General features: G+C 42.9%; 1 protein-coding gene across 4 annotated transcripts in view; it reads right to left on the bottom strand.

Moving 5' to 3' along the window:
* PCTP (phosphatidylcholine transfer protein) overlaps positions 1–15,541 on the bottom strand; it is a 200,324-nt gene that overhangs the window by 4,642 nt on the left and 180,141 nt on the right. For 3 of the 4 annotated variants that reach the window (XM_057317761.1, XM_048223942.2, XM_048223939.2), the window contains 2 exons: positions 4,618–4,735; positions 2,002–2,081 (listed from right to left, as the gene is read on the bottom strand). In XM_057317761.1, the coding sequence (XP_057173744.1) occupies positions 2,002–2,081; positions 4,618–4,660 (123 nt within the window). In that variant the 5' untranslated portion in view covers positions 4,661–4,735. The remainder of the gene's footprint in view (positions 1–2,001; positions 2,082–4,617; positions 4,736–15,541) is intronic. The other variant, XM_048223941.2, reaches the window with a different exon arrangement.

The raw sequence follows: 15,541 nt of genomic DNA, 5'->3' as shown, positions 1-15,541 counted from the left end.
ACAAGTAAAGTTCGTAAATGTTTTGGGGGAGAAATGATGTTGCTTTGGCTCTGACTTTCTGACACCAAGAATTTTTATTTTTTCCTCACAGCAAAAATTGTCCTACTCTCTCCCAAAAATTCCTCAGCTCATGGGACAGATATCACCTGACACTTCATTGAGAAAACATCAACCTGATATATTGATTAATATTTGGCAGAGGTCTTTGAAAGGTTGGAAGGTCCCGCCTACCATATGGCCTATGACCAGAGAACCACCAGTTCACTGAGGCCCAGAGAAATGAAGGGACTTTTCCAAAGTCACACAACAAATCAGAGAATGAGGTCACATTCAATCTGGGATCTTTGGCTCCAAATGAATGTTCTTTTCCAGTGCACTATTTTCTGTTCTCAAACATTTAACCACTAGTGGAGAGACCTGCATATAGAGAGATTAAGAGACTCATTATCAGATTGTGTAGTATATATAGAATTTGAAGTAGCCCCAAGTGTCTATCCCTAAGACCTATCAGCAGTGTCACAGTGAGGTCAGAGAGATGGGATCATGCCCTGGTCAAGGTCACCATCTCTGGAAATAACTGGACCTGGGTCCCAAACCTGCCTCTGCAACCCACTAGTTGTGTGAACAAGAGCAAAGTTCTGGACTCCTCTCTGCCTCAGTTTCCTTGACTGTGAAATGAGGATGACGGTACTTACTTTGCACACTTGTTTGCAGCATCAGGGAAAACCACATAAAATCTAAGGGATTAAGTAATCCATAATTTGTTGAAATATATACCATATGTTGTACAAACTATCTAGCAGTATGTGAGCAAGAAATAAACCCTTACAGAGTTTATAATCTAGTTGGGGCCAAGGAAACACATACACTTAGACACAAAATCACATACAAACAATATACATAAAACACGGCCACATGCTCCTCCTCTTTCTAGAGAATAATTATTTAGGAAATACAGACTTATACAAAACTAAAGCTAGAAAAAATCTCAGTGATCATCAATTTGGTGGTTTCCAAACTTCTTTTTTGAATCCACAAGACTCTTTGTTGACAGGATCTCCTATGGAAATTCAGCGTGTAACATACTCAGCTGCTGTGATTGAAGAGGACAGTGAAGGAGTGGGAATCTCACCTACCAGTCATCCTGTCCCCACCCTGCCTGTCCTTCACATTTCCATGCCCCTTCATAGGCTAGTCCTAAGAGGGCTTCTTAGAACCTTGGAGTGTCAGTTAAAACTCCCCACATTCCATTCAGCTGTTTTAATGATAAATGAGGGGAAGAAACATACATCCAGTATCCACAGCCAACAGTCCGGGAGGGATCGCTGTGGGTTCAGTAAAACAAGAGGGGATACGGGGAGAGCTGGAAAGTAGGGGCCTGAGCTCCAGTTCCCACTTTGCCAATAATCATCTATATGTTTGCCTCGTCACTTTACCTCTCTGGGTGCCCACTTCCACCTCTAGAATGAGGGAATGTATTAAACACTCTTTATAAAAAGTTCTTTCCAGGTCCCCAATTCTGAGGCCCAACAATTTCAAGCCTTAGGAAACTTCTTAGAAAAGTCTAAGCTGGGGCGCCTGGGTGGCACAGCGGTTAAGCGTCTGCCTTCGGCTCAGGGCGTGATCCCAGTGTTACGGGATCGAGCCCCACATCAGGCTCCTCTGCTATGAGCCTGCTTCTTCCTCTCCCACTCCCCCTGCTTGTGTTCCCTCTCTCGCTGGCTGTCTCTATCTCTGTCGAATAAATAAATAAAATCTTTAAAAAAAAAAAAAAAAAAGAAAAGTCTAAGCTGCCCTTCAGTGACCACAATCACAGAGGCTCCACACGGTCAGGCCCAGACATCACACACTAAGGTCTCAAAAGTCACACAAGAAGCAACAGTTTTAGCATATGCTTCTTAAGAATCAAGGACAATGCTGTCCACACCCGCTGGGCATGCCACCATTGGGCGATGGCCAAGGGGCACAAGAAACACTTAGAAAGCCAAGTAGGAAGGATACATCTCTGTTGGACATGGGAAACGGGTACTTCACTTGCCAGTAGACCACTGTTTCTCCATTGCATTCCTTTTCATAGAGGTCTAAGGAAAACAAAAGAAGTTAATATATCTGGAGCTTCTGGGCTCCATTTAACAAGAAGCCTAGGTATGATGACCTCTGAGGATATGATAAACCACTAACTCATAAGGCACAGAATTCCAGAAAAAATCAGACAGATTCATTAATGTTGAAAGCTTGTTGCCCAAGGGCAGAGTCTATTAGACATAAAAACACGATAAAAAAAAATAACTCAATAAAACGTGTCCATTGTATAGCACAAGAAAGATTCTCAAATAGAACACAATAAAACAAAATCAGGCATCCAAAAATAAATGTTCAGGTTTTAAAATCAGGGCAACCACCAGATGTCACTAGATTCCCAATAGTTTTGCTTTTGAAACCTTTTCTCTTTAGATTTCTTGACCTTTTACAGCTATCCTGGAACTGAGTCACCCAGTCTAGTGTGTTCAGCTGGGAAAAGGTTCCAGGGAGGGCAGTGTCCTTCCTAAACAGCTAGGAAGTGGCAGAACTGTGGCTAACCCTGAGTGTCTTGCTTCTCTCCTGTTTCTTTACATTTTACCACAGCTACAATGACCAGAATTCCTTAATATTCCTTCATTGTATTGTGTGCAAATAGCAGCCAACTCTTGGCTGGAGAAAGCAAAGGAATTCAATGACATGCACACCCTCTGACCCCAGCTGTGCAGTAAGCTGCAAACTAACCATTTAGAGAAGGAGCCAAGCCAAACCTGCTGAAGTAACCACGAGAGCCCCTTGAGGAGCTCCTGATGGGGGAAATGCATGATTGAATTCAGCTTTGGAAAGAAAATCTATTAGAAGCAGACCATGGATTAAAGAGCTTGCCAGGGCATTGGTGCCACGAGGGGCTAAAGACAGCCCTTGAGAGGAAGGGAAGAAGTGGACGTGTTACCTTTGCATGCTCAGCATCACCTCCCCTTCCTGGACCAGCAATCTCAGTTCTCCTTCAGGGCATCATCCTTCCCCTCTTCCTTACTATGTGGTTTAAGCAGGACTGACTCAGCATTAATTTCAGGGCTGGGAAAATGAGGAAGACATGGCCCAGTATTTGTTCAGGGGTGCTACATCGGGCCAGGGCCAAAAAGTGGTTCAGTAAAGGCTCTCAGGTAGGTCACAGAATATCTAGAAGGACCAGAGTTAGGCTTAGTTCCAGAGAAGCCAAACTACTGCTGTGACTAGGCTGGACACGGTAGCGTGAATGGCTGATGCCAGGTACCAAACATCAGAGGCTCTGCCGTGTCTCTCCCAACATCAGGTACCTTAGCCCCTCCATCACCAGAAAACGGATTGTGGGGCTGCCTGCTTGCTCATGTTGTTCTCTCTCAAACTGAAGCTGCGTGTTGTCTCACCGGCGACATCTATATCACATCACTGAACCATGGCTGCGAAGGAGACTGGGACAGACAACATCGGGCTTCTCCCTTGAATGGAGGAGCATCAAAATTCACCCTAGACAGGAAGGCTATTTGAAACCACTAAGACCAAAACCATGACAAACATCCACAGGACACCAGGACAGCAAATTGTGGGACTCATTCCTGTTCCTGTGGGGTTATTTATATGGTGAGACTATAAGCCTGGATCGTCTGGGGGCCGTCTTGGCCATGACAGAAGAATCTGCCTGAGAACTAGGGCAGCTCAGACGAAAACTGAGTCCAGATGCAGAAAGCATTTAAACATTAGACGCAGTGTCCTGGAGGTCAGAAACCCCTGGACTATTCAATGCCATGAACCAATAAACTCTTTTTCCTTTTCTCACACTGGCATTTGTTAACTTCTTGTTGCTTGCAGCCAAGTGTCCTGACTCTAGCAAGAGTCTTTCAGAGTTGACGTGCCCCTGGGCTAGCTCTGCAGTTCTAGTCCACTGTGACTGAGTGGCAGAGGCCACTCCCAGCTCTAAGTGACAGGAGGATCACCTCTTTCATAGCTGCCCATCGCTTTCAGGGTCAAATCTATGCACTGTAGCCTCGTGGCCAGGCTGGGACCCTGGGGATCTGGCCCTTCCTCCCACCGTAGCTCTAGATTCTGCTACCCCAACAACCCAATAAAATCAAACTGCTCAGTGTTTGCACATGCCATGCTGTTTCATGCCTTCCTCGCTTTACTCATGCTGTTCCCTGGGCCTCAGATGGCCTCAAACCACTCACCCCCTCATCCCCTCACCCTCTCAGCTTCTTACCTATATGCCTTCTTGTTCTGTGATTTTTGCATTCTTGTTGTTTATAAAACTTTGATTCAACTTCCAAAACGAAGCTTGGACACCACCTCCTCCAAGAAGCCTTTGTGACTTTCTAGATATATGGGATGATGACAGACTTACAGTGAGCACAATGGAGGCCTCGGAGCAAACTGGAGAGTGGCATCTGAGAGTGTGCAAGGAATCACAAAGGCATGTTTCAGCCCAGAACTTAAGACTTTCACACCAAAAGTAAAAAATAAAATATAACATAGTACAAATCACACCTGTTGCTCTGCTGGCTAGAATAACAATAGTTTCTACTTTCTAGATGATTTTTAAAAATAATAGGTGTCACTCACCTTTAACATATTGGTCCCACTGTTTTCTGTAGTCTAAGTCCATATAGACATCTGCAAGCACAGCTGGCAGGCAATTGTCCAGAACACCGAAGACTTTATACTCGTAAAGTCCAGTCTGCTATAAAAACAGAACAGGCAGAAACCACCTATTGATTCCCAAATTGAGAGACAGCTGGATTACACAGCATATGAAAAACAGCTGTTCATGCAGCACCATCACTGATGACGTCCTCTGTGGTCTGGGTGACACAATGAGGAAAAAGCAGATGAGGCCCCTGCTCTCATGAGTCTTATATTTGCTTGTAGACATTGGTGGTGGTAGTGGCTATAAATGCTACCTAAGTAATCTGAATAGGTTATAAGGAAAGTTGGAGAAGGAGTTAAGATGGCAGAGGAGTAGGGGACCCCTTTTTCAGCCGGTCCCCTGAGTCGAGTTGAATAGGTACCAGACCATCCTGAACATCCACGGAATCAGCCTGAGATGCAGAAAGATACATCTGGATCTCTACAAATGAACATCTCCAGCGCTGAGTATTGAGGTACGAAGCAGGGAGCCGTGAAACCGCGCACAGATATCGGAAGATAAACGGAAGGGAGAGAGCCGCCGCGTTCGGGCGCTGGGAAGCGGTAGCCACCTGCACGGGGGAGCGGGCGGACTCGCGGACCAGCACCTGTGAGAGAGCGGACTGAGACCGTGAGCCAGGGAACGCGCGGTACCAGACTGAAACGGAGCTCCGGTGTGCTCAGTGGAACCAGACGGAGACCGCGAGCTCCGGAGCGCGCAGGGGCGGCGGGCAGCTGGCGGCTGGCGGTGTTAGAAACACAAAGGACAGAGACACGCCGGCCCTGGAAGTGAGGGCTGGGACAACGGGTGTGGGGCGCACATCCCAGGACGCTGCAAGGTTGAGCAGCACCAACAGAAACAGAGTTAAAGTGGCCAGAACATCAGAGGAGAACGGTCCGCGATCCCTCTGTTCTGAGACAGAGGCTGAGATTCGGCCACTGCTGCTCTGACTCTCAGAAGAGGCACAGCAAACCGCCAGGGAAAGCCGCCAGAGAACAAAAGCCTGGAAAGACTGGCTCACAGTGTGCCCATCCCCATCCCCCCTCGCAGGGGACACAGAGACTCTACCCAAACAGGGTTGCCTGAGTATTGGCGTGGCAGGCCCCTCCCCCAGAAGGCAGGCTGAAAAAGCAAGAAGCCCACATCCCTAAGATCCCTATAAAACAAGGGCGCACAGCCTGGGTCCCGGTCAATAATTTGGGCTCTGGACAACCCCGCAACCTCTCCTCATCAGAATGACGAGAAGGAGAAATCCCCCCCAGCAAGGAAAAGACAATGAGTCTGTGGCCTCTGCCACAGAACTAATGGATATGGATATAACCAAATTATCAGAAATGGAATTCAGAGTAACGATGGTCAAGATGATGTGTAAACTTGGAAAAAGTATTAACGAAAATGTTAATGAGAATATAGAATCTCTAAGGGTGAAAAGGAGAGCAAATCTGGCAGAAATTAAAAATTCTATGAGCCAAATGCAGTCAAAACTAGAGGCTCTGGGGCGCCTGGGTGGCACAGCGGTTAAGCGTCTGCCTTCGGCTCAGGGCGTGATCCTGGCGTTATGGGATCGAGCCCCACATCAGGCTCCTCCGCTATGAGCCTGCTTCTTCCTCTCCCACTCCCCCTGCTCGTGTTCCCTCTCTCGCTGGCTGTCTCTATCTCTGTCGAATAAATAAATAAAATCTTTTTAAAAAAAAAAACAAAAACTAGAGGCTCTGACGGCCAGGGTGAATGAGGCAGAAGAAAGTATCAGCGAATTGGAGGATGGGTTAGTAGAAGAGAAAACTAAAATAGAATCTGGACTTTAAAAAATCCACGTTCAAGAATGTAGGTTACAGGAGATTACTGACTCAATGAAACGTTCCAATGTCAGAATCATTGGCATCCTTGAGGGGGTGGAGAAAAACAGAGGTCTAGAAGAGATATTTGAACAAATCGTAGCTGAAAACTACAACTTCTATATTCTCATTAACATTTTCGTTAATACTTTTTTCAAGTCTACACATCATCTTGACCATTGTTACTCTGAATTCCATTTCTGATAATTTGGTTATATCCATATCCATTAGTTCTGTGGCAGAGGCCACAGACTCATCGTCTTTTCTTTGCTGGGGGGGATTTCTCCTTCTCGTCATTCTGATGAGGAGAGGTTGCGCGGTTGTCCAGAGCCCAAATTATTGACTGGGACTCAGGCTGTGTGCCCTTGTTTTATAGGGATCTTAGGGATGTGGGCTTCATTTTGAACCTAAAGATACATTCAGACTGAAAGTAAAGGGATGGAATACCATCTTTCACACCAATGGACCTCAAAACAAAGCTGGGGTAGCAATTCTCATATCAGATAAATTGGATTTTAAACTAAAGTCTATCGTTAGAGACACAGAAGGGCACTATATTATTCTTAAAGGATGTATCCAACAAGTGGATATGACAATTATAAATATATATGCCCCCAACACGGGAGCAGCAAGATACACAAGCCAACTCTTTACCAGAATAAAGAGACATATAGATGAAAATACGTTAATAGTAGGGGACCTCAACACTCCACTATCAGAAATAGACAGAACACCCATGCAAAAAATCGACAAAGAAACAAGGGCTTTGAATGCCCTACTCGACGAGTTGGACCTCATATATATAGAACACTACACCCCAGAACCAAAGAATACTCATTCTATTCTAATGCCCATGGAATATTCTCAAGAATAGACCATGTTCTGGGACACAAAACAGGTCTCAACCGATACCAAAACACTGAAATTATTCCCTGCATATTCTCAGACCACAACACTTTGAAATTGGAACTCAACCACAAGGAAAAATTTGGAAGAAACTCAAACACTTGGAGACTAAGAACCATCCTGCTCAGGAATGATTTGATAAACCAGGAAATAAAAAATCAATTTAAACAATTTATGGAGACCAACAAGAATGAAAACATAACGGTCCAAAACCTATGGGATACTGCAAAGGCAGTCCTAAGGGGGAAATACATAGCCATCCAAGCTTCACTCAAAAGAACAGAAAAATCTAAAATGCAGCTTTTATATTCTCACCTCAAGAAGCTGGAACAGCAACAGAAGGACAGGCCTAATCCATGCACGAGGAAGCAGTTGACCAAGATTAGAGCAGAAATCAATGAATTAGAAACCAGGAGTACAGTAGAGCAGATCAGCAGAACTAGAAGCTGGTTCTTTGAGAGAATCAATAAAATTGACAGACCACTGGCAAGACTTATCCAAAAGAATAGAGAAAGGACCCAAATTAATAAAATTATGAAAGAAAAAGGAGAGGTCACAACCAACACCAATGAAATTGGAAGGATTATTAGAAACTTTTATCAACAGCTTTATGCCAATAAATTAAGCAATCTGGAAGAGATGGAGGCCTTCCTGGAAACCTATAAACTACCAAGACTGAAACAGGAAGAAACTGATTCTTTAAACAGGCCAATTAATTATGAAGAGATTGAGTCAGTGATAAACAACCTTCCAAAAAACAAAACTCCAGGCCCGAATGGTTTTCCTGGGGAATTCTACCAAACATTCAAAGAAGAAATAATGCCTATTCTCCTAAAGCTATTTCAAAAAATAGAAACAGTAGGAAAGCTACCAAACTCATTCTACGAGGCCAATATTGCCTTGATCCCCACACCAGGCAAAGACCCCATCAAAAAGGAGAATTACTGATTTCCCTAATGAACATGGATGCCAAAATCCTCAACAAGATCCTGGCTAATAGAATCCAACAGTACATTAAAAGGATTATCCACCATGACCAAGTGAGATTCATCCCTGGGATGCAAGGGTGGTTCAACATTTGCAAATCGATCGGTATCTTAGATTTTATCCAGAAAGAAAAATTCAAAAATCATATGATTCTCTCAATAGATGCAGAAAAAGCATTTGACAAAATACAGCATCCTTTCCTGACTAAAACCCTTCAGAGTGTAGGGATAGAGGGTACATTCCTCAATCTCATAAAAACCATCTATGAAAAGCCTACAGCAAATATCCTTCTCAATGGGGAAAAGCTGGAAGCCTTTCCCTTAAGATCAGGAACACGACAAGGATACCCACTCTCGCCACAACTATTCAACATAGTACTAGAAGTCCTTGCAACAGCAATCAGACAACAAAAAGGGATAAAAGGCATCCAAATTGGCAAAGAAGAAGTCAAACTGTCTCTCTTCGCAGACGACATGATACTCTATATGGAAAACCCAAAAGAATCCACTCCCAAACTATTAGAAGTTATAGAGCAATTCAGTAACGTGGCGGGATACAAAATCAATGCTCAGAAATCAGTTACATTTCTATCCACGAATAATGAACTGAAGAAAGAGAAATTATGGAATCCATCCCATTTACAATAGCACCAAAAACCATACGTTACCTTGGAATTAACTTAACCAGAGACGTAAGGGATCTATATTCTAGAAACTATAAATCACTCTTGAAAGACATTGAGGAAGACACAAAAAGATGGAAAAATATTCCATGCTTATGGATCAGAAGAATTAACATAGTTAAAATGTCCATGCTACCCAGAGCAATCTACACTTTCAATGCTATCCCGATCAAAATACTGATGACATTTTTCAAAGAACTGGAACAAATAGTCCTTAAATTTGTATGGAACCAGAAAAGGCCCCGAATAGCCAAGGAACTGTTGAAAAGGAAAAACAAAGCTGGGGGCATCACAATGCCGGATTTCGAGCTGTACTACAAAGCTGTGATCACAAAGACAGCATGGTACTGGCACAAAAACAGACACATAGACCAATGGAACAGAATAGAGAACCCAGAAATGGACCCTCGGCTCTTTGAGCAACTAATCTTTGATAAAGCAGGAAAAAACATCCGGTGGAAAAAAGACAGTCTCTTCAATAAATGGTCCTGGGAAAATTGGACAGCTACATGCAAAAGAATGAAACTTGACCACTCTCTCACACCATACACAAAGATAAACTCCAAATGGATGAAAGACCTCGAGGTGAGACAGGAATCCATCAAAATCCCAGAGGAGAACATAGGCAGCAACCTCTGCGACATCGGCCAAAGCAACCTTTTTCGTGACACATCTCCAAAGGCAAGAGAAACAAAAGATAAAATGAACTTGTGGAACTACATCAAGAAAAAAAGCTTCTGGACAGCCAAGGAAACAGTTAAAAAAACTAAGAGGCAGCCCACGGAATGGGAGAATATATTTGCCAATGATGCTCCAGATAAAAGACTGGTATCCAAGATCTACAAAGAACTTCTCAAACTCAATACACGAGAAACAAATAAACAAATCAAAAAATGGGCAGAAGATATGAACAGACACTTTTCCAATGAGGACATACAAATGGCTAACAGACGCATGAAAAAATGTTCAAAATCATTAGCCATCAGGGAAATTCAAATTAAAACCACACTAAGATACCACCTTATGCCAGTTAGAATGGCAAAAATTGACAAGGCAAGAAACAACAATTGCTGGAGAGGATGTGGAGAAAGGGGATCCCTCCTACATTATTGGTGGGAATGCAAGTTGGTACAGCCACTCTGGAAAACAGTGTGGAGGTCCCTTAAAAAGTGAAAAATTGAGCTACCCTATGATCCAGCCATTGCACTACTGGGTATTTACCCCAAAGATACAGACGTAGTGAAGAGAAGGGCCTTATGCACCCCAATGTTCATAGCAGCATTGTCCACAATAGCTAAATCGTGGAAGGAGCCGAGATGCCCTTCAACAGATGACTGGATTAAGAAGATGTGGTCCATATATACAATGGAATATTACTCAGCTATCAGAAAGAACGAGTTCTCAACATTTGCTGCAACATGGACGGCACTGGAGGAGATAATGCTAAGTGAAATAAGTCAAGCAGAGAAAGACAATTATCATACGATTTCTCTCATCTATGGAACATAAGAACTAGGAAGATCGGTAGGGGAAGAAAGGGATAAAGAAAGGGGAGTGTTCAGAGGGGGAATGAAGCATGAGAGACTATGGACTCTGAGAAACAAACTGAGGGCTTCAGAGGGGAGGGGGATGGGAGAATGGGATAGGCTGGTGATGGGTAGTAAGGAGGGCACATATTGCATGGTGCACTGGGTGTTATACACAACTAATGAATCATCGAACTTTACATCAGAAACCAGGGATGTACTGTATGGTGACTAACATAATATAATAATAATAATAAAAGGATATAAGGAAAGTTATGTATTCAGTGCTGCCTGATTTGGGGATGGGGAGGGGTGTCCTATATAATTAGGTGGTCAGGAAAGGCCGCTATGAGTGATAACCTTTATCAGAACATCTTATTCTAAATATGAGAAGGAGCCAGCCATGGAAAATTAAGGAAAACTTATTCCTGGTAGGGGGAAGACCCTCCAGTTGACGGACTAGCATGCTGAAAGAACCAAAGTCACAGGGTCCAAAGAACTATGGATGGGGGGATAGTGGTAGGAGCTGAGGTCACAGAGGTAGTAGGGGCCAGACTGCAAAGGGCTTTGTAAACCAGGGTAAGGGGTAAGGATTTTGTTCTAACTACTAAGGAAAACCAATGAGTGACTTTAAATGGAGGAAATAATAATTAAAAAGATGATTCTTGCTGCTTGGTAGAAAGTAGATCATAAAGGAACAAGGAGATGGATTTGAAAACCAGTGCCATGGTCCAAATAAGAGATGATGGGGATTTGAACAAGAAGGTGACAACAGTGATGGAGAGAAGTCCAGTGATTTAGGGATATATTTAGAAATAATGTCAGCAGGAAGTCTGGCAGATTGCCTCTGGGTAAAGAGAAAGCAAAGAATTACTTACAACCTCTGCTTGAACAACCAGGGAAATGGGAGCTTCATGCTCTAAGAAAAGTTGGGAAGAGGTGATTTGTGGGCTGTGGGGAAATCTGAGTTTGAGATGCTTATTAAACATCCCAGTGGGAGTGTCATGTAGGCAGCTAGCATTCAGGGGACAGGTTACTCTCAGACATCCATGGGGCATAATGAAAACCAACACCTTGTTTTTATCAATTCCAAGACAGAATTTTTCAACAACTTCTTTTTTATTCAAGTTATTTGTGTATAAAGGAAGAAACAGCAGTGTCAAATCACATTATTCCCCTTTATTCAGAAAAAAGACCATTTCTAGATTCAAAAGTACAAGAGAGTTCCCGGGGTTTTTTTTCAGGTGAAGCCATATCCTCGTTTGTGAGGGTTCTGGGCTGGAGTTGGCCATGCTACACATTTCACTTTCTGTCCAGTGGCAACTAACAATTCCTGACCCTCCCCTTGCCTAAAGGCTCTATCTTTAAGATTGAGCCAAAGGCTTTTAGATTAATTTCCATGCAAAAGCAAACAAACAAAAAGGATGCTTTTAGAATGACACATTCTTCCACATGCTAAAGAAATGTTATTGGCAGGGCACCTGGGTGGCTCAGTTCGTTAGGCAACTGCCTTTGGCTCAGGACATGATCCTGGAGCTCGATCCTGGAGCTCCATATCCCTGCTCAGTGGAGTGTCTGCTTCTTCCTCTGACCCTCCCCCTGCCTCATGCGCTCTCTCTCTCTCTCATATTCTCTTTCTCTCTCATAAATAAAATCTTTAATAAAGAGAGAGAAATGTTATTGGCTAATGGAACATGAGTAAAGCTATCCCCTTAACCCCATGCTAAGGAGTTAGGTGAAGTCAAGAGGTAAACATGGTGAATCTTTCTAGAGATCTTGAGGCTGCAAGGGCTTCCTGGCTCAGGGGGCATAACTCAGGGAAAAACACATCCTAGTTTAGGAATCTCATAGATAGGTTAAAGCACCTGGTAAGAAATAGAAGATGAAACTGAAACTGAATGTATAAAGTTCTTCCATGTCTTTATACCAAGGGTTTCCAACCAGCAAATGACAAGCCAGTAGGTCTGAACCCCTCACGAGCTATGCCATGGATGCCCCAAAGGAAGGGGCAGACAGCAGGAGAAACATCTCCTTCTCCCTCCTGTCCTCTCCCCTCACACATATGGGAAGGTAGTGAGGGTTTATACATATCCATTCATTTATTAATCAGCTTTGTAAGAGAGACCATTAGTTCCCCTGTTCAAATGTATTAGGACCCCATTTTCTGTACACACTGACTGAGCAAAAGGGGTAATTATGTATTGAGGTAATGATCTCAGCTTATATGAGTTAACTTTGGTTATCTAGATAAATTCAGACAAACTGTTTCCTTAAAGTTTCCCCTTCTGAATTTAGTATGCCCTATGTGACCTCAGTCCTATACATATCACAGAAAAGAAAAACAGAAAGCCCTCTTAGGAAGAGAAAAATAGAACGATGTGATTTACGTGAATTCAGAAGAATGAACTATTGTTACAATTTCCTCTAAACACTCCTTTCGTGGCAGAACTGAGAAACGCCAGGGCTCCAGAGGAACAAAGTGCTCACTACCATTTCCCTCGTCTAGCAGTAAAATGTGCTTTTCAAGTAACGTACAACCCGCCCAAATTCTTGGATCAAGGCACTTGTTCACCTGTTATTTCTTTCTAAAAAGGATCTCAGCAAACATACATTTTTATTTTGTCTTCTAAAAAATGAATTTTTTATAATTGTAAAAAATAATATTCATTATAGGACAACTGGAAAATGCCAAAAAAAAAGAGTAAGGAAAATAAAAATGGCACATAACTCCATCATCCATAAAGACCTAGTTTAGTATTTGACATATATAAGCAAATAAACACTTCCATATGTTACAAAATGGGAATGGTATGGTTTAACCAACTTGTATTCTTATTTTTAACAAGCTATGGAGAGATCACAGCTAATTTAATTCTTCTCGTAAGTCAACATTTCCAATATATTTTTTTAAGATTTTATTTATTTATTAGACAGAGAGAGAGACAGTGAGAGAGGGAACACAAGCAGGGGGAGTGGGGGAGGGAGAAGCAGGCTTCCCGCCGAGCAGGGAGCCCAATGCGGGGTTCCATCCCAGGACCCTGGGATCATGACCTGAGCCAAAGGCAGACGCTTAACGACTGAGCCACCCAGGCGCCCCAACATTTCCAATATTTTTAAAATATAAATATTGCTGGAATAATCTCTCATTTCATATGGACCAAGTTGGTCCATAATTCTAATTTTTTTCATTAGGAAAGCTTCCTTAGAGACAAATTTTGGGGTAGAAGGTATTACCATTTTAAGGTTCTTTATGCTTTTTATGAGCCTTTAAGAAGTTTGTACCAGGTCCCTTAAAAAGCTAAAAATTGAGCTACCCTATGATCCAGCAATTGCAATACTGGGTATTTACCCCAAAGATACAGATGTAGTGAAGAGAAGGGCCATTTTGCCCCAATGTTCATAGCAGCATTGTCCACAATAGCTAAATCGTGGAAAGAGCTGAGATGCCTTTCAACAGATGACTGGATTAAGAAGATGTGGTCCATATATATAATGGAATATTACTCAGCCATTAAAAAGAACGATTTCTCAACATTTGCTGCAACATGGACGGCACTGGAGGAGATAATGCTAAGTGAAATAAGTCAAGCAGAGAAAGACAATTATCATATGGTTTCACTCATTTATGGAACATAAGAAGTAGGAAGATCGGTAGGAGAAGAAGGGGAAGAAGAAAGGGGGTAATCAGAAAGGGGAATGAACCATGAGAGACTATGGACTCTGGGAAACAAACTGAGGGCTTCAGAGGGGAGGGGGGTGGGGGAATGGGATAGGCTGGTGATGAGTATTAAGGAGGGCACGTATTACATGGTGCACTGGGTGATATAAGCAAGTAATGAATCATGGAACTTTACGTCAAAAACTAGGGATGTACTGTATGGTGACTAACATAATAAAAAAAGAGTTTGTATGTTATTTAAAAAAGGAAGAAGAAGGAGAAGGAGAAGGAGAAGGAGAAGGAGAAGGAGAAGGAGAAGAAGAAGGAGGGGGGAGGAGGAGGAGGGGGGAGGGGGAAGGGGAGGAGGAAGAGGAGGAGGAAGAGGAGGAAGAAGAGGAAGAAGAGGAGGAAGAAGAGGAGGAGGAAGAGGAAGAGGAAGAGGAAGGAGAAGGAGAAGGAGAAGGAGAAGGAGAAGGAGAAGGAGAAGAAGAAGAAGAAGAAGAAGAAGAAGAAGAAGAAGAAGAAGAAGAAAGTTTGTACCAGGGGCGCCTGGGTGGCTCAGTTGGCTAAGCATCTGCCTTCAGCTCGGGTCATGATCCCAGGGTCCTGGGATGAAGTCCCGCATCTGGCTCCTTGCTCAGCGGGGAGCCTGCTTCTCCGTCCGCCTGCCACTCCCCCTGCTTGTGCTCTCTCTCTCTCTCTGCGTGCTGTCTCTCTGGCAAATAAGTAAAATCCTTAAAAATATTTTTTTAAAAAAGAAGTTTGTACCAATTGATACTCTTGCCAGTAGCAGAGGAGCATCTCATCAGGATTGGGTACCATTGTTTGTACAAACAATTTGATAGGAAGACGCATGAAACTTCGCTTGATTTGGGCAAAGTTTTTATCACTGATGTGTAACATCTCCTTAAATTAGAAATATAAATCCTCTGCATATATGTCTCTAAAATTACTAGTACTTCAATAAATTATTCCAAATAGATTTACTCAAAGAGGTTACTGGCTTTCCTGAAGCTCCTCCAGAAACCATTTCTAAGAATGTCTCTATCTCTTTATCATGCTGTAAAACACGGTGTATACTTTTCTGATGCTGCATTTCTAAATAAAATAAAAATTATTCAGTGGTAGGGAATCAGTATATCTCTTGTGTAGAATACAGTGATCAGAAGAAACAGAAGATTTGGCATAGCATACAGTACCTTCTTTCTTGCTAAGAGACCCTCTATGACAATGTACACAGCTAACTTTGCTGGTCTCCTACACAGG

Source organism: Ursus arctos, unplaced genomic scaffold (assembly GCF_023065955.2).
Source record: "Ursus arctos isolate Adak ecotype North America unplaced genomic scaffold, UrsArc2.0 scaffold_24, whole genome shotgun sequence".
Lineage (NCBI taxonomy): Eukaryota > Metazoa > Chordata > Mammalia > Carnivora > Ursidae > Ursus > Ursus arctos.
Note: the sequence above shows the minus strand (reverse complement) of the source record. Positions and strands in the feature narration are given on the sequence as shown.